Source organism: Mustela nivalis, assembly GCF_964662115.1.
Source record: "Mustela nivalis genome assembly, chromosome: 8".
NCBI lineage: Eukaryota > Metazoa > Chordata > Mammalia > Carnivora > Mustelidae > Mustela > Mustela nivalis.
This window is the reverse complement of record NC_139027.1, coordinates 25,488,962-25,516,721: the sequence shown is the minus strand read 5'-3', so window position 1 is coordinate 25,516,721 and position 27,760 is coordinate 25,488,962. Positions and strand designations below refer to the sequence as shown.

Sequence of the window (27,760 nt, the reverse complement as noted above, 5' to 3'; positions counted from 1 at the left end):
TACGGAACTGCTGAATCACTGTATTGTAGACCTGAAACTAATATAACACTGTATGTTAACTACACTGGAATTAAAATTAACAAAATTTAAATAGACAAACTCAAAAATGAGAGTAAAATGCTGGCTAGCAGGGGTAAAGGGGTAGAAAAACAGGAAGAGATGTTGTTTAAGGATACAAACTTGCAACCAGTCAACAAACAGGTCCTGGAGACCTAATGTGCCAAGCAGTGATTACAGACAACATAGTATTATAACCAAATTTGGTACCAGTTTAGATGTTAACTGTTTGGACCACAAAAAGAAACTGATTATCATGCAAAGTGATAAAGATGCTATGGCTACAATGATAATCTCATTACAATACGTAAAATGTATCAAGTCAGCATGTTGTACACATTATGTCAACTATATCTCAATTCAAAAAAAAGAAAGGAAAACTTGGTAGGAGGAAAGAGAAGTTTTAATTTTACACCTTCACTTTAAGTAAAGGCAGGGCATCCAAGTAAAAATGCCATTAGATAATTTTGAGAAAGGGGAGCCTGGGTGGCTCAATTAGAAAGTGTCTGCCTTTGGCTCAGGTCATGATCCCAGGATCCTAGGATCGAGCCCCGCACAGGGCTCCCTACTCAGCGGAGAGCCTGCTTCTCCCTCTCCCTCTGCCTGCTGCTGCCTACTTGTGCTTCTTCTCTCTCTGTCAAATAAATAAATAAAATCTTTAGGGGGAAAAAAAAGGTAATTTTGAGAAAGCAAAAAACAGGCAATAGTTGAAAAAGTTGCTTTTAAAGAAAAAATGGCCCCGGGGCACCTGGCTGGCTCAGTTGATAAAGTATGCGATTCCTGATATCAGGGTTGTGAGTTCAAGCCCCATGTTGTGTATGCAGATTGCTTAAAAAAATAAAATCTTTGAAAAAATAAAAAAATTTTAAAAAAGAGTAAATGGCCTTTAAAGCAAAGAGGTAGACTTATCATGATCACTTGTAAGGCATATAAATATGGTATCACTATGTTGTACACCTGAAGTGAAAATAAAATTTTAGGTCAACTACACTTAAAAAAAGGGGGGGGGGGAGGTTTGCCTGGGTGGCTCAGTGGGTTAAGCCTCTGCCTTCGGCTCTGGTCATGGTCTCAGGGTCCTGGGATCGAGCCCCTCATCATGCTCTCTGCTCAGCGGGGAGCCTGCTTCCCTCTATCTGCCAGCCCCTCTGCTTACTTGTGATCTCTGTCAAATAAATAAAATCTTAAAGAAAAAAAAAAGAGATAAAGAGTAAATCACCAAAGTTAAGGGTATAGATACAACTGAGAGAAAAGAAGAGTAAAATGGCTCTGAGGGTCAAAACGTAAGACTTCAGGTATATAAAGCCTTAGAAGGGTGAAGAAAAAAAATTCACTAAAAGAATTAAAGAGTGTGAGAAGAGGAACTACAGTGGTCTACAAATGAAAACTGTGGTAGAAAAGACAAACACTGTTGTTTTTTTTTTTTAAGATTTTATTTGTTTATTTGAGATAGAGAACAAGAGCGAGGGAGAACATTGCTGCTGCCCCTCGGAACAATTTGTTACTTAAACTGTAACCCCTGGAGGATTTTACTAGGTGCCAAGCACATTTAGATACGGCCTTAAGAAATTCATATAGTGGCAACAGGTCTTTGGGGAGAAGGCCGATATAGGACCGTGAAGCTGAGCGAGCCGGCATCCCCAGCTGCCCAGCTCCGGCCTTCTCCCCAAAGACCTGTTGCCACTAAATGAATTTCTTAAGGCCGTATCTAAATGTGCTTGGCAACTAGTAAAATCCTTCAGGGGTTACAGTTTAAGTAACAAATTGTTTCGAGGGGCAGCAGTCTTTTGCAGCTGACTTGTTTGTGCCTAATTCTCCTCCGGTCGCCGACTGGAAGCGGCAGAACATGAGTGGAGGGGAGCCTGCTTCTCCCTACCAAGCAGGGAGGCGGACGAGGGGCTCCACCCAGAACTGTGGGATCACCACCAGAGCGAAGGCAAATGCTTAACCGACTAAGCCACTCTGGTGCCCCCAAAAGACAAACATTTCGACCAGTGCAATGAGAGGGGTTTTTTTTTTTTTTAAACTATTAAAAAATAAAGTTTTTAACTTTTTTTTTTTTTTTGAAGTTAACTCTATCCCCAGCGTGAGGCTTGAATTCACGACCCTGAAATGAAGAGTCACATGCTCTTCCCACTGAGCCAGGCAGGCACCCGGAATGAGCGTGTTTTAACACACAAAGGGTGTTATGGAAGCTGAAACTGAAGTAATCTAAGGGCAGGTTTCCATAAAGCTAAATGTAAGCTGCACCCGAACGGCAGTGAGCTAGCAAGAGCAGGTGAAAACGAGAGTAAAGGCCTGGAGGGGAGAGATGAGGGAGCAGAGAGAGGGAGCCAGGGTCACGGGTATGGAGAGAGCAGGGACCTTGAGCAGAATGAAAAATAAACTGCAAAACAGAAAAGGGAAAACAATAAAAAAAGTAATTCACAGAGCACACGCGGTCAGCATCCTTTTTAGGAAGTGTCAACTCACTGTCAAAATTAATGAACCTTTTCTATAGACTTTTTGTAGCAATTTAGACCTCTGACCTTAAAATAAGTGTTGTTTTTTGGAATCTTTCAGATTCCCTTACCATCTGGTGACTATAGCTCTGTCGCCAACAGGGCCGCGATCGGAAGGCTTACTCACCTTGAGAGCTGCGGCATGGTGAGACATAGTTCTGCCTACCCGCTTGTCACTGCTGTACTGCTGGATGTCCGCGATCCATTCCTCACACTGGGCCATGATCTCAACTCTTTTCAAGTAAAAGTGTTTGTGTATAACCTTAAGAATAAAACAACCAAGGGAACAAAAGGTGTTCTGGTCAGAATTTAAAAGACAAAACAAGTGGCATTACAAAGAAATGAAAATTAAAAGACAACTGCAGTGTTTTTGCCTCCACAAAACTCAATTAGTGAATTTTACATTAACAGGGAAGAATCCGGCTTAATGCCTTCTGATGGCACGTGTTGAAATGCCCAGCCCTACAGCAGAAATAATGCCCAATAGCAACCAGACATTCATTTATTCATTTATTCTCTCCTGCCAGAGAGAAAAAAGACATGTATATTGTAATACATTCACAAGGTGAGCACCGTAAATAGATAACCAGAAGAAAATAATTAGGAGAGCACTGACAACAGAAACACTGTCCAATTTTCTACCTTTAAAAGAGAACTCTACAAATATCTAAATAACTAAAGACATTCCAAATGTCAAAGATATTGATACAGAAATCAGAATAGAGCCCTAAAAATAGGCATTATTATTACTTTCTTAATTTTATCTTCTGGTTAATTTCTGGTTAAGATTATAGTTTATCAAGTTAACTTTCCTTGCTTGCTTATTTATTTGAGAGCGCCAGCGCCCGCGAGCAGCACGTGAGCGGGCATTCCTGAAGGGAGGGGCAGAGGGAGAGGCAGGGCGATTCTGAAGCAGGCTCCGCGCCCAGTGCAAGCCCCATGTAGGGGCTCCAGCTCACAACCCTGAGTCTGAAACCAAGAGCTGGACGCTTTACTAACTGAGCCAGCCACCCAGGTGCCCCAAAGTTAATCCTTACAATAATTGTGGTTGGCATATAGAATTTTTAAAAATTTAAAAATTTAATGACAGGATTTGTCATTAGACTGAATGTGTTGTATCAGAAAAAGAATCAAGTCACAGGTGGTAAAGGTTTGGGCTGAGATGATGGTGCTTTTACTAAGGGAGTGAACAAAAGAAGAATCAAGAGTTCAGTTTTAGTGTTAAGATGACTTTGTAAAATTAAGTGGACCTGTCTAGTAGTTTATATATCTGGATTCACTGTTTGAGCCTTAAGCGCACAGAAAACATTCATGATACAAGAGGAGGAATATACATTTTTCAAAGGCAGCAAATGAGCTTCCTTTATCCTTAAGTTCTAAGTAACTTAGGGCAGTGGCTAATGACAGCTGACATTCGATAGGGGTACAAAATTGATTACTTAATATAAGTAACCCAAGCTTGGGACACCTGGGTGGCCCAGCCCATTAAGCATCTGCCTTTAGCTCAGGTAATAATCCCAGGGTCCTAGGATCGAGTCCCACATCAGGCTCCTCGCTCAGCGGGGAGCCTGCTTCTCCCTCTGCCCGCCGCCCCGCCTGTCTGTGGGTGTGCTCTCTCTTTCTCTCTTCCTCTTTGACAAAGAAAATCTTTAAAAACAAATAAAAGAATATAATCATATTTTAGAAAGATTATGGAGAGACAACTAACCCCAAGAATAGTCACTTTTCAGGATGTGGTAAAATAAAAGCATTTGTGAATATCAAGACAGGTTTCACAAAGTCCAACTTTTTCCTAAAGGAAAGAAAATGTCTTCTCTTCAGTATTCACACATGGATATTAGTATAAGGGCAAACCTTCTATTTGAAAGACAACCTTAGAAAGTACCTTGATCTCTAATAAAAAAAAATATTTTTTATGAGGACGACTTTATTAATACAGTTCATGAATAGAATGGTAACTGTTAAAAACAAGAAACTAAAAAATTGTCCCAAAACAGAGTCAGATGCCTTTTAGGAAATAGGTGGTTTTAAAAATCACCTCTATTATATTATTACTCATCTGTTATGATTAAAAACTAAAGTTTAGTATACTATAGACTGTCCAAATATAAACGCAGGTACAGTAATGTTAATAAAGTATTTCATTCATTTTACTCAACATACCTCTTTGAAGCATGGTGAAGGGTTTCTGATTTGTTCTAGCATTGCCCACTTAACCGTTGCTTGTCTAATGTTTCCATCATATTCTCGAGAACTCTGTGTGCCACTGGGAGTGCCTCTAGACCGTTCATATCCTGGTTCATTAAAATAAGGCTCAGCTACTAATATAAGGGACTGAACAGACACCAACACCTGAGGAACAAAGAAATAAAGAGAAGTTATGACGGGACATTTTTAGTACCAGTAAACTGTTATCTTCTAATATGTGCTTCCACATATTTTTATCACCATAAAATTGACGTTAATCATTGGACACTGAAATACTGTATTATTAAAAGCAAAATTAAAATAGGTATAGTAGTAGGGTACCTGGATGGCTTAGCCAGTTAAGTGCCTGCCTTTGGCTCAGGTCATGATCCCGGGGTCCTGGGAATGAGTCCAGCTTCAGGCTCCCCGCTCAGCAAAGAGCCTGCATCTCCCTCTGTCCTGCTCCACCCCCCGACCCCACTCATGCTTGCATGCTCCCTCTCTCTCCCTTGCAAAAATAAGTAAATACAAAAAACTTAAAAAAAAAAAAAAAGGTACAATAAAAAAATAATTAAAAATTCTAAACGGTACAACAGACTCATACAGTATTTGAGTATTTTGTATTTTATATTCTTGAATCCTTGAAAAAATAAAAAGAACTAAAGATTGTATTTCCTGAAGCTGCTAAAAAAAATTTGTTTATAAACATCCCACAATAATTTAAACATTATTGTGCTCGAAGTGTCCTGACTCTCAAAGAGCATAATGGTAACCATGCACTCCTAATAATACTCACTTGTAAGAAAAACCAGGCATGATGCAATCTTTATTTTTATTCCAAGGAAAATAAATACTTTTAAAAGGCATCTTATATTTGCCTCTTAAAAAAAGATTTATTTATGTATTTTAGAGAGAGCGAGCGAGTGCACACAAGCGTTAGGGGCAAAGGGATAGGGAGAGGGAGAGAATCTCAAGTGTACTGTGTGCTGAGTGGAGAGCTGGACATGGAGCTCGATCTCACGGCCCTCAGATCATGACCGGAGATGAAACCAAGATCCAGACGCTTAACCAACTGCTCCACTTAGGTCCCCCTGCTTTATAAAACATACACCACCTTGGAAGTACACAAATGCTACTTTATTTTTCTTCAGTGAACTTAGCTATGGAGGGATCACAATATTCTTATGAAACTTTCTGGAGATTTGGATTATCTGTCTTGTTCAGTCATTTTATTCATAGCACACATTAAGTAACCATAAAACTGGGCATGAAAAAAACAGTAAGTTAGTAAATCCTTGAAAGGAAAAGATTTCTTTTTTTTAAAAGCACTTGATTTTCAATATTAAAAATTATCCAGCTCTGAGAACAATGTAAAATATTTAAGTGAGAGACCAGAGCAGGCAGAGCAACTTACCCCCTCAGAACCTATTTTTTGGTCATCTGTAAAATGAAGATAACAACTACTTAAAGAATGGCTGTAAGAACTAAATAAATTTTTCCTGGGAGTTAAGTAGTAGTGCCCATTAATTAAGTTTAATTCACCCACAGTAGCTATTCTTTCTTAGAGTAAAAATGACAGCAGGCATCCAGAAGACAGTAAAATGCAAAACAAAATCATTTGTACTCTGAAAATAGTCTTTTTATTTATGTAACATGGGCAGAAAAGCAGTCAGCATGAGTTTAATTTTGATCAACAAAACTTAAAAGACTAACGTGGATCAAACCAAAATGTAATGTTTATCACAGCTACATCTGGCTGAAGTGTTTTCCTAGAATATGAGCTGACAATGAATTGGTAATTAGCAAAAAAAAATCCATTACATGGCCTAGTATATGATATAGATACGGTTATAATTAAATAATAAACAGAATACATTTTCATTCTATAACGTAGGTTCACTGATTCCTAGTCAATTCTTTGATAATTTAACAAGGTCAAGAGTTACAGACTTTTTTTTTTTTTTTTTTTTTTTTAGATTTTTTTTTTTAATTTATTTGTCAGAGAGAGCGAGCGAGAGTGAGCACAGGCAGACAGAGTGGAAGGCAGAGTCAGAGGGAGAAGCAGGCTCCCTGCGGTGCAAGGAGCCCGATGCGGGACTCGATCCCAGGACGCTGGGATCATGACCTGAGCCGAAGGCAGCTGCTTAACCAACTGAGCCACCCAGGCGTCCCTACAGACTTTTTTTTCATAGGCTGAATTTACAGTCTCTCTCCTCTTCAGTTTTAAATTAGCATCCACAAAAGTACAAGAAGTTTTCATTTTAATTTGTTTGGAACTGACCAAATCAAGAACCATGGAACAGCTTCCTTTCACTATGTGTCAAAACAAAAATTTTAACCCTATTGGATGGTGTTCTACCAGGCCACTCAACTAGTCAGCAATCAAGTCTCCTACAATTTTATATATTCATTTGGTCACTATATTCCTACTATTATCCATTTCTGTGACTTTTTCTTATCTTTAGAATATCCACTAATTGGCCATATTCCTCCCTCTATCCCACATCCCTGAGGAATTACTAACTGTTGATTTCCTCTATTTTCATGTTGTATCTAAAATTTTATTGTAGATATTTCAAATATAGTAAAGTACAGAGTATATAATCCAAAATACTAATTTGCAACAATAAACTCTATGAGAAGAAATAATAACATCTATGGTGTAAAGGAAACTCTTAATTAGTAAAATGCTTTTAGCGTTTTAAAAGCCTTTTGCTTATAAAATAGTTAAGTACCTGCCTCTAAAAAATGATGCTGCTATGAGTAGGACTGTAAACAGTGGATGATTTCCAGAACTTTCCATTTTAAGAAAAAGTGTCTCAGGGTGCCTGGGTGGCTCAGTTTAACATCTACTTTTGGCTCAGGTCATGATCTCAGGGTTCTGGAATCAACTCCCCAAATTTGGCTCCCTGCTCAGAGGGGAATCCGCTTCTTCCTCTCCCTCTTCTCTCCCAACCCCACTCATGCTCACACACACTCTCTCTCAAATAAATAAAATCTCTGGAAAAGGAAAAATGATTTCATAAATAAATAAATAAATAAATAAATAAATAAATAAATAAATAAATAAATAGAATGATTTTATTTATTTATTTGGGAGAGAGAGAGGCAGAGAGGGAATCCGCTTCTTCCTCTCCCTCTTCTCTCCCAACCCCACTCATGCTCACACACACTCTCTCTCAAATAAATAAAATCTCTGGAAAAGGAAAAATGATTTCATAAATAAATAAATAAATAAATAAATAAATAAATAAATAGAATGATTTTATTTATTTATTTGGGAGAGAGAGAGGCAGAGAGAGCATAAGCCGGGGGTGGGGGCAGGCAGAGGTATAAGCAGACTCCCTCCTGAGACAATGGGCTTGATCTCAGGACCCTGAGATCATGACCTAAGCTAACGTCAGACGTTTATCTGACTGAGATACCCGGGTGCCCCAATGGTAATATATATTTGTTAATATTTATAAATGGTTGATTACATGAACCATAAATTCTGTTTAATTCCTCCTGCACATGACATCTTTATCAACATCCAACTGGAAGAAACTATTTACAAGGCATTATAATAGGTATTTTAAGTACATTATAGCAACATTAAAAGCTAGTTATAGCAATGCTAAAATCTGGTGCTACTGTAATAATTCTGATTAAAGGTTTAATGATTAATAAGAGTTCTGATTTTCTTTTTTCAAGGCTTTTTATTTATTTATTTTTAAAGCTTTTATTTATTTATTTGACAGAGATCAGAAGTAGGCAGAGAGGGAAAGGAGGAAGCAGGTTCCCTGTTGAGCAGAGAGTCTGATGTGGGACTCGATCCCAGGACCCGGGATCATGACCTGACCCAAAGGCAGAGGCTTTAACCCACTGAGCCACCCAGGTGCCCAAGACTTCTGATTTTAAATTGTGCTAATAGTTAAGACTATTACTGTGTTACTGCTGGATATGAGATCTATGGCATAAGACTATCTATGTGATATTTTTATACAAATTACCATTATTCTTTTTAGAATCTCACTACAGAGAAACCAGGCAATTCTAATAAAGCTTACCACTGTTTAAGATATTTTGAATTGTTTTTAATTGTATACAACCTTCAAAAAATTTTGTGGAATACTTTCAATCTGGCAAAAGTACTTCTACCCTTTGTGCACATGTGATAAATAAAAAGGTAAAACAATGTTGGGTCCCAAAATCTAACCAAGAAAAAATTAAGAAATTTTATCTGATCCTCTCCAGTCTGCCCCTGAAGAAAGTTTCTAACAGAGGACAAAGAGCAATGTTTTCCTGCCTGCATGCATTTATTTCTTGTATAATATTAATACAACAATCTCACAAAGAGACTAATATTTCTTAGGAATACACATGCCAAAATCCTTAAACTAAATACTAGCAAACTGAATCCAGCAATATATAAAAAAGAATTATGTATCAAGAGACCAAGTCGATTTGTCCCAAGAATGGAAGGTTGGTATAACATCCAAAATTAATATAATACACTGTATTAATAAAATAAAAAAAATAATAGAATCATTTCAATAGATGCAGAGAAAGCACCTGACAAAATCTAACACCCATTCGTAATAAAAATACTCAATATGCCAGGAATAAAGAGGAATGTCCTCAAACATGATGAAGAGAATTTATGAAAAACTCACAGGTAACATGACATTCCATGGGGAAAGACTGAAAGGTGTCCCCTCCCTCTGGAAGAAGACAAGGCTTTTGATACAGAAAAGAGAGCCTCCTCTTGCTCCTGCCCAAGTCAGTTTGTCACAGATCTGAAAACTAGATTTGGGAAACTATCTAAAATAAAGAGAATGTGTTGATATGTGGAATTTGAGAAACAAGTTAGAGGATCACGGGGGAAGAGAAGAAAAAATGAAATGGACAAAACCAGAGAGGGAGAGGGAGACAAACCATAGGAGACTCTTAATCTCAGGAAAGAAACTGAGGCTTGCTGGAGGGAAGGGGCTGGGAGGGATGGGGGTGGCCGGGGGATGGACACCGCGGACGGAGGGCATGTGCTATGGTAGCACTGTGAATTGTGTAAGACTGATGAGTCACAGACCTGTACCCGTGAAGCAATGATACATTATATGCCAGTAAAAAATAAAGAGAATGTCATATAATAACTGTTATTTATAAATCAGAAGTAAAATAGTCAATAATGGAGAAACAGTTCAATTACAATATATGAACTCAAAAGATTATTATAGTAATTAGAAATTATAAAAATGTAACTTGGAAAAATGGATATGCTCTAATGTTAAGTGAACAGAACAATGTACAAATGATATATCTAATGTAATCTCATTCTGTGAACTATGTATAAGACCCCCCCTAAAAAAAAACCCCAAAAAGGAATATATAGGAAAGAAAATTTTTATGTATGGGTACTTAAGTTTCTAAACTTGTAAAATTTAAATCCCTGAGGATAAGTTGCTTTATTTCACAAAATATTGTGCGTATATTAGGGTATACAGGCAATATAAAACTTAAAAACAAATTAAATTTTAAAATAAAAACTTTGAAAACTGATTATAAATTTATTTTAAAAATTATATAAATTCAACACAAAATTCAATTCTCAGCTAAGTCTAATCTACTTTATGAAAAATAGCATATCTCTGAATTTCCTTTTGTAGTAAAACTGATCATAAGCTTAGTTTGTGTTGACAAGAGTAGTATACACGTAAAAATATATTTTAAGGTTTTTGGAATCGAATTGAAATAATCATTTTTAAAATGAAGTAGTAGTAACCTGAGAGAAATATTCTAGTAGCTTTCTAATAGGTCTCTGCATAATCATGTAACTTTTTCCCTTGGTCTCGACATTAATAAAAAGGGAAAAACAATTGGTACTATTTTAAAAAAAAATTATTTTATTTATTTGACAGAGAGAGAGCGCGCATGCACAAGCAAGGGAGCAGCAAGCAGCAGGGACAGGGAGAAGCAGGCACCTCGCTCAGCAGGGAGCTCAATGTGGGGCTCGATGCCAGGGCCCTGGGATCATGACCAGAGCCAAAGTCAGATGCTTAACCGACTGAGCCACCCAGGTGCCCCTTGCTATTATCTTCTTAATTCATGAAAATACTGCAAAATCTTCCCAGAGAATCAAAAAAGTGACACCCTAAGGCATTATTTTTCATATCTTCTTTTCCTAATTCAAACTAAGAGAGCAAAGGAAGAATCTTTTCAGGGTAGGTTTATCTGGGGATAATTCATGGTGGTTTAAAGACTAAACTTTATATGTGAGTTTAAACTCTCATGAGCAGTAATGATTTGTTTTTGCTTCCTCAATAAACAAGGAAAAAGTTAATTCATGTCATTAATATGCTTCCCAGTCTATCTCTTAGCTGGGATTCTGAACTACTGAGGTAAAGCATCAACAAAAAGCATTCAATGGGACATTATATAACATATTATGTGTTCAAGTGGTATGTGGAAATTAATTTCCACAATGCAAGACTATGAAATAACGTTTGTCAAATGCTCTGCAAAATAAGAGCTTCAATCCCAAGTTTTATAAATTCTAGGACAGTGCTTCTGAACGTCAAGGGAGTCCCATTATTAAGGAGATTACAGAAAAACCATATTATATGTGGAAGAAACTGTAATATTAGTAGTTTAATAATTCTACTCATGTGAATTTAAGCCTTATAAGTGACTGGGAGATGGGAGAAAATTATCTGTCTTATGTTATCTTTTTGCACAATGGTGTACTTTAAGGGCAACTCAGGAATTTTTTTAAAGGTAATTTTGGTAAAGTGCAACTTTTGTCTTATGCCCTAACTTAAAATTCTAAACTCCAGGTGAGACGACACTTGTACTACCCGTTCACCACTTATAAGCTATTTAGGATAGCTTTGTTTATTTTAATATGTTCATTCTTGGTCACTAAAACCATTTTTTTTTTTTTTTAACATAGATAGTTTTTTATTTTCTAAGTGAAACTCAGAGAAATGTGTTTACTTGCAAAAAGCTTGAGGTCTGAGGATTCCACTTCTCTTCTGGTCTTCCATGCCATGTATTTAAGATGCTTAAACAAACCTGAGGAAGAAGGGAAGAAAGCATAAACAGAAGTGAGTGCTTTTTAAAAGCAAACTGTTCCAACTAGAAGCAAAATTGAAACGTTATCATATCACAGTATTTCAGTTTTACGTCCCCCAACAAAACACTAAAGGCCAGTCTGTCATAACAAATTGGCATCTTCAAATGTGATCCAAATCTGTACGGCATTACAATCCCTTCATAATGAAAAATGAAACAGAACCTGTTAAATGTTAATATATAATAATGTATTTTTTAGTGAAAAATAACTCTTTGCCAAACCTTTTAAAAAGTTTCAGTAGGAAAAAGTAGTACCATGCTACATTTAAAAAATCTCCCTCAGGGCACCTATGTAGCTCAGTTGGTTAACTGTCTGTCTTCAGCTCAGGTCATGATCTTGGAGTCCTGGGATCGAGCCTCGAGACGAGCTCCCTGCACAGCGAGGAGTCTGCTTCTCCCCTCTACTTGTGCTCTCTCTCTCTCAAATAAATGTGCAAAATCTTAAAACAAACAAAACTCTCTCTAAATTTTGTAAAACTTCAAAACGGATATGGTTTAATAGAAGAGGTCTGACTGCTTATCTGCCCCTACATTTTATTTGTTACAATAGATTGTTTTGGTTGAAGTCTATGGACAAAATCTAGCTTTACATAAACATGAAGTGGCAAGGAGGAAGACTTCCAGACCCCTGAAAGGGCCCTGAGGATCTATCTATTGGGTTCCTCACAACAAACTTTACAACACAGATACCTGTTCACTCAGACAGCAAGAATGAACTCAAACTATCTGCCAAACAGAAGGTTAAGAAGAAGTCACTCAGGGAAAAGCAGAACTGGGGACATTTTATCTGTATTTGTAAACTAACAGTGTCATAAAACGGGCAACAGACTTGGAAAATAAGTGGTCCTTAATAAAGCAGAGAAGTCTATCTCCTTGCTATTCTTGCAATCATTCTGCAACAGCAATAATGCAAAATACACTATTCATTTAGGACACGATTTCATTAATAATTTTAAGAGACTTGTATCTGAATAACCTTGTATACTATTACTAAAGGTACTAATACTAGTACTTAATGTCCAACATTTCATTTTTAGAGCATCCCTGTGACTACAAGGGCAGGTATTCTTACTCCCACCTAGAGATCTGGAATCCAAGGTTAAATGTTTCTAGTGTACAATATAGCAAAGATTATATAATTCAAGATATTCAACTCTCAGGCCCTTACCTGCTTCTCTTACCCACTTCTCTTCTCCTTACCATTAAGTCCTTTTTTTGGGGGGGGGGGTGGGGAAGGGAGAGAGAGGGACAGAGGGCGAAGGAGAGAGAGAATCTTAAGCAGGCTCCACACCCAGTGCACAGCCCGACATGGGGCTCAATCTCATGACCCTGAGATCACGATCTGAGCAGAAATTAAGAGTCCGAAACTTAAATGATTGAGGCACCCAGGAGCCCTTATACCATTATATCTTTAAAAAAAATTTTTTTTTAATTTATTTGACAGAGAGATAGATCACTAGTAGAGAAGGGGGTGGGAAGAAGGCTCCTTGCTGAGCAGAGAGCCTGATGTGGGACTCGATCCCAGGACCCTGAGATTATGACCTGAGCCTAAGGCAGAGGTTTAACCCACTGAGCCACCCAGGTGCCCCATGTCTTAAAAAAGTAATTTCTTAAATAAATTTTAACATTTTACACTTAAAACTCTATTCGGAGTCTACTGCCTTCTGCAGTAAGTCAACACTGCTCTATCGTCTTCTTTGCTCAGTGATAAAAGACGTGTTCTTTGCTCTTCCAAAGAAAGAAGGTCTATCTCTGATTAAATCTTCTGCAATAAACTCACAAAGCGAATTCCAGTTTTATGATCTGAGTTTATGATGAAGACAAAGCCAAGGGAAAATTTAGTCCACCTTTAATGAACCAGACCAACTTTAAGCACTTGCTCCTCTCATACCATCAAAGAATTGTCTGCTTATGAAGTCTTAAATTTCTTGTGATTGTTCAGTAATTTTTAAGGATGAAAGATTTCCAGCATGGAATTTACTGCTGAAATTCCATCAAACTATCTAAAATTAGTTTGGGAAGTGATGATTGTTCTTTTAAATCTAATTTTAGAAGTTTATTGTCATATGAAATGCTTTTTTATTATACCTCTTGGTCAACTTCTTTTTTAGACAGAATGCATCTTCCTATTTATTAAAAAATATAAAACATTTTAACATAAATGTCAAAAATAAGTTCACAATTATATGTATCATGGAAAACACAGATAGCTATGAAAGCAAAAAAAAAAAAATGATGATATGCAAAAAAGGAATACAGAGTCGACAAGGACGATGCTTTTGCCATTCAACTATCCTGAGGCACTTGTGAAAAGGTAACTGGAACTGGAGATACAAAAAGTCAAAGAAGGTGAGAGGCAAAGACAGACATTCGGCTCTACTACCTCCTGAGTGAAGAAAGCTCTCAACTGGCCAAGGAATATGTTGAGTAAGTTAGTCCCTCAGTAACTTCTTAAGACTACAAGTGCTTCTCAACACTGTTGTGTTTCTGCCCTTTTTGGTTCCTTCTCTCTCATTCCTCAGGCTAATCTTTGCATATAGGAAAGAGAAGCATGATGAAAGCCAGGTAACTCTCGGAAAGAAGATAACCAAAAGAAAATTTTGTTTAAAATGTAAAGAACCTTTGGTTACAATACTTTGGCATCAGAAACAAAAAAGGTCAAAATTACATTACCTTGCCATCATTATAAAGGTTTGGATTGAATCGCACGCTATGACCACCAGTTGTCTCTAGATTCACAAGAGGGGGTGAACTGGGATAATCTTGAGGAAAATATACATCAAACTCAAAGCAGCCATTTGCATAAGGGGTGTCTGCTGGACCAGTTATCAGAACCTAGTATGCATGTACAAATACACAAAAGTGCAAGTTACTCTTCCTAAACACCACTCGCAATTTAGAAAAACACAATCCAACATGAAGTAAGGACAACCTTCTTACATCCTACATACAGCTCTACCAGAACGTGTTAAAAATGAGGTTAAAAGTTAAAAATAACAACATAACTAGGAAATGGTTTTAGATTAGGATTAAAGTTATTTAGTTTTGGTGAAAATGGGCTATTGAAAAAAAGATGCCTTGCTGGCAGCAGGAAAGCTTACCTTAATATCAAATACCTTTTAATATTAAGTTACTATTTTTCTGAGAGCTTTCCTTCCTGATATGTTCTATAGTATTTAACAATTTGAGATTAAAGGCATACTCGTTATCACATCCAAAAGGTATGAGGGTAATTTTCTGCAATACATCTTCAGATAAGTTAACATTTGAGAAGTAACTTAGTTTTAAAATATTTTTCTCTGGGATAATGAGTCAAGCAGTTAACAAAAGTTCTCATGTAACAACTCAGGATAAAAAGGTTTTGAAAGAACAGGTGTTTCCTGTAGGGTTATTAGTAATCTAAAAAATTGCAGAGAACCCAAGAGTAAGTATCAGAATTATTTCATGAATTTTGGTTTAAGTTGATCAACAGACACTAATTGTGCAAGATCTGCAGAGCAAAGCCTCTGGTCCTGAATAGCTCTGTGTGAAGGCAGGCGGCACTAGAGTCTCAATCTGCTAACTCTGATTTATGGTTGGGAGCCCCGTGCTGGGCTTTTTAATTTAGGTACAGCATAATGTTTAGCAGCGACAAAGTCACAAGTCTGAACTTATGTGGCCCACTTAATGATAACAATACTTTCCTGAGGCAATCATTCTGTATTTGGCTATTGTTTGTAACAAGGAACAGATAAGAATGTGGTCAAATAGGTGAAGTCTATGAGATTTTTCCTGAAAAATTATCCAAAAGGGCAAAACAAAAACGTAAGCAAACAGAAAAGGTCTTCAAATCAATGTGTCAATAGTTATAGCTGTGTATCTAAGGAAGACAGACTATGTAACTCCGAATAAAATAACAAATGTAAAGAAAGGTTTGCCACCATTCCTGTCCCTGCTGGGTGTCCAATCTTTATAATTTTCTTACTGAAGCAATGGCTTAGAACTTAAGGCCAGACCCCCCCCCCCCAGTGTTAAAACATAAAGGTGCAGTGATTTATTACTGTACTACCACTACTCAATTCACAGATTATGGTTCTGTAAATACATGAATTTCCTAGGAAAAGAAAAAAAAAAAAGAATAATTTTGAAGACTGATAGTATAACATAAGAGAAGTATCTTGGATGACAAGGAAGAAATCTTATGACTTTTTTCTACGGATCAGCATTAAATCCTTTGAGGCTAAGCTCTTAAAACTACAGGCTGCATACAAACTTTACTCAAGGAAGGCATTTTGGTATTTTCTTTAAATCGTTATTTTGAAGAGCAGTCTCATACACATACATTAAAAAAGGACTCCTTTCATTAATATCCAAAATGGTCAACAGAATTTTTATTTGATTAAAATTCATGCTATTTCTACTGCTTGGTCTGAATATTTGAATAATGACATTAGCCAGAGAGACAGAGAAACAGCGGTTTTCTTCTACCTTCATGATGTCAAGTCGTTCCTCATCACAGCGCACAAACACACTCGAAGACGATGAAAGAGGCAGTGAGGTTGACAGTGTCACGGCTTCCTGGGCAAGGCGGCGGGCACGGGCAGCACTGTTGGCATCATTTGCATTTTTCACCTGAGACATGTAGTGGTAATTTACTTTAAAACCCAATTTCCCATCTTCATCCTCAGAAACCATCTCAAATGTATCTAAAAGAAGAAGAAGAAAAAAAACACTGAAAAAAAAAATAAAAGGAAGAAAGAAAGAACTAGAATGGAGGATAGTTGTTATAATGACAAAAATCACAAAGAAACCACTAGCCCTTCTTCAGCTCCAAACAGAGGGCACCGAAGCACAGCACAGGGAGTACCATCAGCATGAACGGAATAGCGTGGTGTGGTGACAGAGGCAGCTACACTTGTGAGCAAAGCAGAAGGTACAGAGATCATAAATCGCTGTTGTACACTGAAACTAGTGCAACATCGTGTGCCAAATATACGCAAAAAAAAAAAAAAAAAAAAAAAAAAAGTAAAGCCCCACAAAATGCAGAAGACTGAGAAAACAGCAACTAGACGTGTTTATGTCATACCTGCTGCTGGATAAATAAACCACATAATGGAAGCAAAAGCAGGAAATGATTTTTTAAAAAATATTTTAGTTTTAGGGCACCTGGGTGGCTTAGTTGGTTAAGTAACTGCCTCGGGCTCAGGTAATGATCCCGGAGGCCCAGGATCAAGCCCCACCACTGTGCTCCCTGCTCAGGGGGGAGTGTGCTTCTTCCTCCGACCCCCTCCCTTCTCATGTTCTCTCTCACTCCTGTCTCTCAAATAAATAGATAAAATCTTAAAAAAAAAAAAAAAAGATTCCGTTTTTAACTAATCTCTACACCCACTGTGGGGCTTAAACTTAACAACTCTGAGATCAAGAGCCACTGCTCTACCAAATGAGCCTGCCAGGCAGCCCCAGGAAATGATTTTTAACTTACAATGTGGACACACTGACAGATTATATCAAGTAGCTATAAACAATGTAAAGCAGAAGACAATTTATTCTGAAAATGACTAGTGTAATATTTTTGCCAATTCAGAATATTAAATGCCAAAAAGCATTATTATATTTCATTTTTAAAGATAATAGGTCTTTATATATTTGCATTGATTTTGGAATCAGAAAACAGAAGTCTCAGGCTGAAGCTTACTCTTTTTTTTTTTTTAAAGATTTTATTTATTTATTTGACAGGCAGAGATTACAAGTAGGCAGAGAGGCAGGCAGAGAGAGGAGGAAGCAGGCTCCCCGCTGAGCAGAGAGCCCGATGTAGGGCTCGATCCCAGGACTCTGGGACCATGACCTGAGCCGAAGGCAGAGGCTTTAACCCACAAAGCCACCCAGGCGACCCCTGAAGTTTACTCTTGCATTACTTTTATAATCTAAATTAATGGAATAAAAGAAGATTATTAGGGTAATCTAAACATAATTAATGGGTTAATTCTTAACCATCTATTTAGGCAGAGTTAGAAAAGACTCCATTATTCCAGAAACTCTGCACATAAAGAAAAAAGGGAACTATACTTTATCTCAGTTGAGATTACTCCACCCTAACCAATGGGTTACAACAGAAAGATTTATATAAATTGTAACACTTCAAAACCACATAATAGGGGACACCTGGGGGCTCAGTGGGTTGGGCCTCTGCCTTTGGCTCAGGTGGTGATCTCAGGGTCCTGGGATCAAGTCCTGAGTCGGGCTCTCTGCTCTACAGGAAGCCTGCTTCCCCCCCCCCCCCCACTTCTCTCTCTGCCTGCTTCTCTGCCTACTTATGATCTCTCTCTGTTCATGAATAAATAAAAATCTTTAAAAAACACACACACACATAATAGGGGAAACACTGTCACGAGAAGCAACAGTGAATTTGATCTTGCCTTCATATAATGCTAAATATATGGAAAAACTTTAATGCTATAGTATAATTAGCATTAATGCACTAAATCTCACCAAGAAATTAAGTGCAAGATTCTAGGCAAGGTTCTTTGGCTTAAATGATAAACAGGAAACTAAATCTGCCTTCAAGGAGTTTATAATCTAGAAAAAAGGGAAAGACCTATAAAGTGACACTGGTCTGTGCACTCCATGTTTTTAAAACAGGAGGGCCACATCTTTTTTTTTTCCCAACAAATCTTTCAGAGAGATAAAGAAACTTTTGGTGGATTTCTTGTAGAAACTATTCATCAGTTCTATATGAGTAGAAGCTAATTTAAGAAGAAATGCTGAAAGCCAACTTTATCATACAGTACATACAACTGTTACTGATCAAATGTACTATCACAGCAAAACTACTTCCTGTCAGTAAACTTGTGAACTGGAGTTAACTTCATCTGCCCAATTCCACTGCCTTTCACATACTACAGAGATAAATTTCCTTTGAATTTTCTAAACAACAGTCCACCAGAAACACAAGAGCCCATTCTGATGCCTGGAGGAACACTTTTCTATCATACACAGGTAAGAGACCAGGGTCTACTAATACCAAAAATTTATTACAATATTCAATTAGGGGTGCCTGTATACTCGGTTGAGTGTTGAACTCTTGGTTTCAGCTTGGGTCGTGATCTTAGGGTCACTGACATCAAGCCCTGCGCTCATCCTAGAGTCAGCTTGATTTTCTTCTTTTCCCCCTGCCCCTCCCCCTACTTATACATGCATGTGTGCTCGCTAAATAAATAAATAAATAAAATCTTATCCCAAAAAATATTTTTACAAGTCTTTGACACCCTTGTCAAAAGGTAGAAATTAATTCCCCTTTCCTTGAATATGAACTAGATTTAATGAGTTACTTTTGAAGAATAAAGCAGAAGCAATAGTATACAACCTCTAGAACTAAAAAATAAAAGGCCTTGTGTGGCTTCCTGTTTGCACTTTCACTCACAGAATCTAGATACAATGAGTGAAGACCTCAGGAGGTGCTATGGAGGGGCCCACACGGCAAGGAGCTAAGGCCTCCTATTAACAGTCACAGGAGTAAGCGCGAGAGCCCAGCCCCGAGAGCCACTCTAGATCTCACTTGTCCGAAGCTCCAGCCAATATTCTCAAAGCAACTTTGTAAGAGACCCTAAGCCAGAGCCAATGAGTTGAACCATTCTTGAATTCCTGACCCATGAAAAGAGTGAAATAATAAACATTTTACTTTTTTGTTTTTTTGATTATTTTAAAGATTTTATTTATTTGTTTGTCAGAGAGAGAGCGGAGGGCACACAAGCAGGGGGAGCAGCAAACAAAGGGAGAGGCAGGCTCCTGGCTGAGCAGGAGCTGGATGTGGGACTCCATCCTAGGACTCTGGGATCATATAACCTGAGCCGAATGAAGGCAAATGCTTAACCAAGTGAGCCACCTAGGTACCCCAAGTTAATAAACGTTTTAAGCACCTAATTCTGGGAGTAATTTTTAAAGCAAGAAATAAGCAATATGGAATAATCTGATAAAATCCTATAGAAACTAACCAGAGTCCAAAAAAGATATAAACTGTCTTAGTAATGCTTATTAATCAAATTCACATAAAACAAGCAAATTACTTGTCATAAATAATTACAAAAAGTAATTTCCAATAAAATGTTTCTTCACAAGTATTTTTTAAGAAGAAACAAAAAACAGATCATATTAACAGAGTAGAGGAATGGACTAGGTAGTCAAAATGAGTGAGACAAAAGACCATAATATCATCAGAAACGAACCAACCCCCTAATTAAAGTATACAAAGGAAAAAATCTACTTTGCAAAGATTATGGAAAAGTTTTAAGAGAAATCAAAATGTTATTGTACAATATCAGAAAACAAATGATAGTTATATTCCACAGTGTCTTTACAGGATTCTTAGACTTTAACAGTAACAACAAAAGAGAAAAAATGATCACTTTTAAAAGATTTCTAGAGCCCAAACCAGCTCTTTCTAAGGTTATATAAAATAACTCAATCTATATAAATTTTTGCCCACTAGGAAAAATGTTTTCCCAAGTAAAAGTAAACTCAATTTTGGTTAGAAGAATTATCTCTTCTCTCTCCACTACCTTATTCCTGACACCTCCCATTCCTGGCTAATATCCTAAACATTGAAGAGGAAATTAAAGTTTGCAAATAACCCAAAAGAAGAGCAAAATAGTGAATAAAAATCCAAAATAAAGAACCCAAAAAGCAGAATAAATCTAGTTACATCCAAAGCGTCTTTGAATTATTAAAGATCAGTAAGTCCAAAGTTCAGAAGTAAGAGCAGATCGTATGTAGTTTATAAAATGCTATTTAAAATCTTGAAATATGACTATGGACCATTTTTTCTTCCTCTTTCTATAGTTCCAGCAAGTATTAGTGCTGTGTCTAATGGCATTGAGTGGGAAGCAAAAATGATGTCCTTCTGACATATCTACCAGAGTCACAATAGAAAGCTCTTAGTTTTTTTCAGGATTTATTTTTAAGTTAAGCATGCTTTCAGGGGTTTCCCAACAAAGTTACTGTCCACTGAGTTGAAGTTCAAAATTCCATTCCAGAATAGGCATTAAAGGTTTTGGTAGATATGCATTGTTACCTAGTTGGAGAAACTCACAGACTAAATCTCATTCAGAATAAAAACAATTAGATAATCAATAACGAAGCAGAAAAAGTTTCTTCAGGCTTTTGAATCTGAGGTGGGGGAAGTGAACAGGGGGAATGCTTTTGTGTCACAAAGTGAAAAGTATATAGAAATGTGAAGCTAAAGACAGACCCATCTAACATCTGATTTTTGCTTTTTGCAAAATGGGTGGAGGTATATATCATTTCATTTTAATGCAATGCTACTGACAACTCTTGACATATCTCCAGTCTACTTCAGCTGTTTTATTCTACATCATATAGTGAATTTAATTTTTAAAAAGATTTGCAACAAAATACATTAATCAAATTATAACTACACAAAGGCTTTCATTCGAGAGATTTAAAAACTTAAGTCCATTTAAACTCTGAGAATCCTTTTCCTGCTAACTGTGATACTGATTGTTGGCTATAAACATCATACTTGATCTTCATGTATGTGGCTTTTCCCAGTAATTCTGATCATTCCTTTGTATGATGATCCTTGGAGGAGGTCTCTGATTCATGTTGTATTTGTATAGCATTTATTCTTGGTGTCTTGTAACTTTCAAATTACAGCAGACAGGGGCGCATGGGTGGCTCAGTGGGTTAAGCCTCTGCCTTCAGCTCAGGTCATGATCTCAGGATCCTGGGATTGAGCCCTGCATTGGGCTCCCTGCTCAGCAGGAAGCCTGCTTCCCCCCTCCCCTCTCTGCCTACTTGTGATCTCTGTCTGTTAAATAAATAAATAAGTAAAATTATAGCAGACAGTATTTCTGTTACTTTTGTAATAATTTATAGTTATTATACTTTCCTGAATTCAAGTGTTTACTCATTTTTTAAAGGTTTATTTATTATTTATTATTATTATTAGAGAGAGAGAGAGCACGGGTGCACACTTGCACGTACATGAGTGTGGCGGAGAGGGAGAGAGAATCTCAAGCAGACTCCCTGCTGACTGTGAAACTGGTGAGGCGCCTGACCCATGACCCTGAGATTATGATCTGAGCTGAAAACAAGAGTTGGACACCTAACCAAATGAGCCACTCACGAGCCCCCGAATTCAAGTGTTTACTAAACAAAATGGTCACAACCCACAAGGGCTGGCACAATTATCCAAAAACATGGATCCCTTGGCAAAACTGCTACATTCTTTCTGAATAACAGTATATACACTTCACAGCAATTCTTCCAATCTTAAGATGATGAACAAGACCTTTCAAAGGTCTGCCTGAGTGCTTTATCATTTTCAGATATATTACTACATGTGATTTTTATTGCAACTCTGGGTGGTATGGTAGAGCAAAAGCTAAATGATTTATACAGCAGTTTCAAAGACAGTATGACAAAAATCTATGTATTTTTACTCTTGCTTTAGTGTTCTTTTTCATATAGTTCAAGTCCTTTGGCTGGTTCTCAAGGGTGGAAAAAAGGCACAGACAACAGCAGTTAACAATGGTCACCAAAATTTAGAATTCTACTGTTTATTTATAGGCTAGCTATCACCTTATGGAGGAGACTGAGAGGCTCTTTTCTTCAGTCTTTACTTGTCTAAAGTTTTGGAATAGGAAGGGCTACAGGAGAACTCTACGAAACTGTATTTTCCAAAGGCAAATCTCATGGAATTCTAAAGTGGAAACAGTAACAGACTTCATTCAAGGTCCCAGGTCTGAGCTTCCTTTAGGCCAAGATATAAAGAAATGGAGAGAACTTAAAGAAAGAAAACCACTTTCTGTCTGTTCATTAGACATTTGATTTGGGTTTTCTCCCCCCCACTGGTTTCTAAAATCATGATTCCCCAAATATAACTAAAAATATATAATTCCAGAGATAAAAAGATAAAAATTTTGCACGTGTGTGCACATACACCTACTCTATACATACGGTGCACACACGCATATACCCAGGATATGAATGGTTCATGGTACGATCAACTTTCAAAATCTTTACTTCACTAGAGTGAACACATTTCCATAGCACTATTACACATGTGAAAGGAGATCTCAAAAACAAAGATTAAAACTTCAACTTACCAAACTGCAACTTCTTCATAACAGCCACATATTTTTCTTCAAGTGATTTCAATACTGATAAAGGTTTGGGTTTCATAGCCACCTTCTTTGAATATTCACCTAGTTTTTTTTCTGTTATTTAATATTTCAAGATAAATAACATAAGCATACATTTTAAAAGATTAAAACAAAAACAATTAACTTCAAGAGTTCAAAGTTTGAATTCCAAAAAGTTACCCAATTCTTCACAATTATCTTCCTATTTACTCATTTAAGAATAAAAGATTTCTTTCTATTTCACAAATAAAACTAAGAGGGCTAAAACCCTTACCAACTTTAAAACTTAAATTCTTAAAATGTTTATTAGTTTTATCTAATCAGGCAAAACAGAAGTAAAACAACAGATAATAAAGAATTATTTATATCTCCTATTGCTAAGACACGAAAATACTGATTTGAACTACATTCTCACACACTTTTTTCAGTGCTCTTTCCTATCCATCATTTCCTATCCAAAATGATGGCATTTTTCAATTTCACAACTATCAACAGGAAGGAGAGAAAATCAGGATATATGTTGGTAGCCTACCAAATCTAGTAGATTAGTAATCATACATAATAGTAATAAATTAGTAATCATACATAATAGAAATAAATATTTTAAAATTAGAGACTATTCATGATTAACTTGAAAACCTGGCAATGAAATTTTTAGGTAAAGGAACTTGCTTGAAAACCATTACCACAGAGGAAAGAGAGAGGCAGTTTCAGAAGTAAATGAAACATCTCCAGATCAAAAGAAAAGTCGCAGAGAAGGGGCAGTGCTGTACCTTGGTTGGCCTGCCGTAAATTGGTAGTGGCTGCGTGGACGATCTCAGCAGTCTTCTGGATGTCCGGTACCAACAGTGTAAGTCCTTCCGGTTCTTGATCAGATGCATCTGGTTTTATTCCTGTTTTAACATTTTCCCTTTTAGATCTGGATTTTTTTTTTTTTAATATGGAAAGAAATGCAAGGAAAATTAGGATTTTAAGACTGAAAAATAAGTACCTCCATAAGCCAAAAAGTGGCTAAAAATCAAAAAGTACATTATGCATTTCATTTGACACACATATGATATATAGCAGAAATAGTTTAAACTATATTCATTGTTGCTTTTAAAGTCATACAATAATGCTTAGTATAATAAATAGTTTTTGGTAGGTTTTCACTTCAAAAGCAATAAACAAACAAACACTATAGAAATACCATACTGTAAGAAGACCCAGATACCTGATACGTCCTTGGATTCACACTTTTATGGTAACTTGCAGTATTTATAAATACCTAGAAGTAGAGAAGTCACTTCTACTGTACAAAATTGAGAGAGGTCTATCTTTGTCTTTTAAGACCTGGGGATCAAAGGACCATATGTAGTTTTTCACTTTAATAGTATTTGTATTTCACTCAGAGTAAGTGTGTTACTTCTCAAGGGGAAAAATAAAAGAACTATCCCAGAGTAAAATGCAGGTTCACTGCTAGGGATTTAAATATAATGTGCTTTTATACATCAAAACTGTATTTTACACTAAGTTTTAGGGCATATCATTTTAGAGGCATTCCCTAGTCAGGGTCTAAAATATACCCAACCTTTTATCAAATTTTATATAATAATAGGATGTACTACAACAATGTCTCAGTCTCTAAGGCATCAAAATGTTTCTTTAAATTTTCTAGATGAATACATAATTTTATAAGTCACTGAAAATAACGAATATCAATGTCCTTTTTTCTGTTTACTCTCAGCACATATTATTTACATAATAATCATTTTACACTATTGCTTAGATACTAAAAATTTACATCATGTATACTAACATTTACATATTTGTTAATTCATTAAATAAATAATATAAACTGAAATCACATATAAATAAAGGTGTTTAAGATATTCATGCTAAGGTATCATCTAGACTCCATATCACTTATTTTTCTAGTTGTATACCTACCAAGAAAACAACTTGGCAATTTTATTAAAACAGTATTTCACAAAGTGGGCACAGAGCCTTAGAGAACTATACAAAGACTAACAGAAAGTAGAAGAGTCCTTAACAAAATGAGATTGCTATTTATGTATAAATGAACTGTTCCTTATCACAAAGTAAAAAATCTGCTCAGAATCAATTCAGAGCTTAATTTTAGGGAGATAGTAAGAGGTACATTAAGAAGTGCCACTCAGACGGGTAGCAAGGGTAAACAGATCTAGTATTATGCGTGTGTTCTGAATTAATACCCATAGTGTGTGAAAAAACGAGTATCCACAGATATTTTTAACTATAAGGTATATATTGCTTAACCTGGTAAGATGATTTAACTTAATGTGTCTACTGGGTTACTGCCTTTTCTCCTATCTCTTCTTATCTTCCCTGAGGTATAAGAAGTCACAGAGAACACACGGCCAACTTTCCTTTGCCACTCAGGACCACTTGGTAGATGTTATATGGTACATTATCTCAGTCATCAATTCCTGCATGTGTACCTGTGTATATGAGCATCTATGTTTGCATGTATATGTAAGGAGAATAGAGTGAATAAATGTTTTAAGACTGAAATAGCAGGCATTTTAAATGTTAGAATTAAGTAAGTTATTGGGTCTTTTATAGCTATGAAATAAAGTTGAGTTTATAAGCTTAATAGTCCATCTGCTAATTCTCTTAAAGATATAACTCTGGTAGATAAGCCCAATCAGATTCTCAGATTCTGAATTTACCAACAGCTATTCACAATCAGTGACAAACAACAAGGGCCAAGAAAAGTACATAAGCTGCTTGAACAGTACTCCTTTTGAATTTAAAAGGATTCTCTCTCCCTGCCAGTTGTAAATGAGTCTCCCTCTAATACCAGGGCTTAAAAAATTCTTAATAGGGCTACTGACTTAATAGGAAAACAACAGTAAGTAGTGTGAAAAAAAACAGAAGAGTTATCGTTATAGCCATAATAAAATAAAGATGGTTTCCTAAAACCCGTCATCAACAGTTGAGCCACTGTGTGCTCAATGAAGATTTCACTTATGAAACACATCTTGCCAAGCAGAGAAGAAAGATACGGAAGTGAAGCTCATTTTTCCAGAATTAGGGTATTTTCTCCTTGAAGAAATAAGAATGTCTGGCATGGAGAGTGCACTGCATCAGTGCAATTTAGAACAAGTTACGCTTGGAAAAAGTACTCATTCCAGATTTCAAACCCTATACATGAATACCAATTTCCTAATTCCAGTTTTTAAAAGATGATTAGTAGGAGACATTCCTATTATTAAAATAGTTCAAATAGTCAGGATGGTAAATTTTATATTTTTTGACCACCAAATAAAAAAAAGTTAACGAAGGGCAAAAATTTACAAAAGTTTGAAAAGTATTATTTTTTACATCAAATGCGTGAAAGAAATGTTCTTGTATATCTCATTTTGAAGATACTGGTTAACTCATAAAACAGATATATTCTAGACCTTTACATCAGGTTCAAATAAGAAATTTTTACGTGAATCATCTTCTTGACAAAAACATACAGGAGAAAAAGGGATAATGTCCAAAAGGCAAGAGTACTTCAAATTTATGAAGAACACACACTCCCTGCCTAACGATGACTACCACTAGTCATTGTCTAATATTAAGCTACAGCCAGCAGTCTCTTTTCTATAAAAGTTGCAGGTTACTGTCAACCCATATGTAGGCCCAGCTCATGAAAAAAGGCCATACCTTAGCTCACATCCTGAAGTCTGTGGGAAAAGCTATTTGAGTTCAAGGCACCTAGCTGGAAGTAGGTCTTTGAGACTGACAATGGATCCAACATGGTAAAAGCAATCAGCGACGGCCGCTACCATGGTATCCGCTGCTTTGTGCAGACGTTGAATCTGGTTGTGATCACTGCCCTGAAGAAATACGAGGAATCAACTGAAGTTTCTACTATTGCACAGAATTATCTGCAAACATTTTCCACTATGCTGTGAATTCCAACTAAATGGCTAACAAATTAGCAAATGTTGGCTCTGCAACATATAATCTGAACTAGGATGTGAGCAGAATGGGTAAATCTTCCTTGTAAAAACAAAAGAAAAAAGACAGTAACTCAAACATTCAGTTATAGTGACCTGCTTCTGCTAACTCTATCACCCAAAATAAGTTGGATTTTTGTTAAGACGAAATGCAAAATATCAGAATTATGTTCTTTTATAATCTATAAACTGAAAATAGCTTAATATAGCTATTTTCTTGGTAGAACATTAGGAAAGATCACGTCCATTCCCTGCACTCCAAATTCTGAAGTCAAAACTATCACATAATTGAAATAAACATTTTAAAAGCAGAATCATGTTGAAGAAGTAATCTGTAGACAACATGCTGACATGTCCAGATTCCAGAACTATTAGCATCTTAGAGGAGGACTCTAAAACTGTAAGCAAATGAAACTTCTACATTTTTCTGTAAACCAATGCATCATGTAATACTCCATAGTTCTAAAGCTCTTTGGCAGGGATTAAAGTCCGAAACAAGTTAAGATTAAAAGTAAGCAGGAAGATTTTAAAAAATATTACCATGGAGAACTATTTGCTTCTAATTATCTCCAGAAAATATGAAAATAATTCTTGAAATGCACCAGTAAGTGGAGCAAAGACCTATGTAAGATGAATGCTATTCACTGTTAGCCTAAAGCTTAGTTTTTAACTGATTCCCTTTTGTTTTTATTTAAACTTTTTCCAAATGGTTAAGTACCAATTTTAGTTTCCAATTCAATTTAAAATTGAAAATAAAATCTTCCTTGTCTTGGAAAGCATAAATGAGTACTGTAAGAGA

At 36.4% G+C, this 27,760-nt stretch overlaps 1 protein-coding gene across 1 annotated transcript in view; it reads right to left on the bottom strand.

Annotated features, from left to right (window-relative positions):
* Window positions 1–27,760, bottom strand: part of BIRC6 (baculoviral IAP repeat containing 6) — a 137,555-nt gene that overhangs the window by 4,183 nt on the left and 105,612 nt on the right. Inside the window, exons 45-51 of the mRNA XM_082745293.1 lie at window positions 23,764–23,909; window positions 22,955–23,065; window positions 16,320–16,537; window positions 14,526–14,687; window positions 11,715–11,792; window positions 4,719–4,907; window positions 2,683–2,817 (exon numbers count right to left, since the gene is read on the bottom strand). Coding sequence (XP_082601419.1) covers window positions 2,683–2,817; window positions 4,719–4,907; window positions 11,715–11,792; window positions 14,526–14,687; window positions 16,320–16,537; window positions 22,955–23,065; window positions 23,764–23,909 — 1,039 coding nt within the window. The remainder of the gene's footprint in view (window positions 1–2,682; window positions 2,818–4,718; window positions 4,908–11,714; window positions 11,793–14,525; window positions 14,688–16,319; window positions 16,538–22,954; window positions 23,066–23,763; window positions 23,910–27,760) is intronic.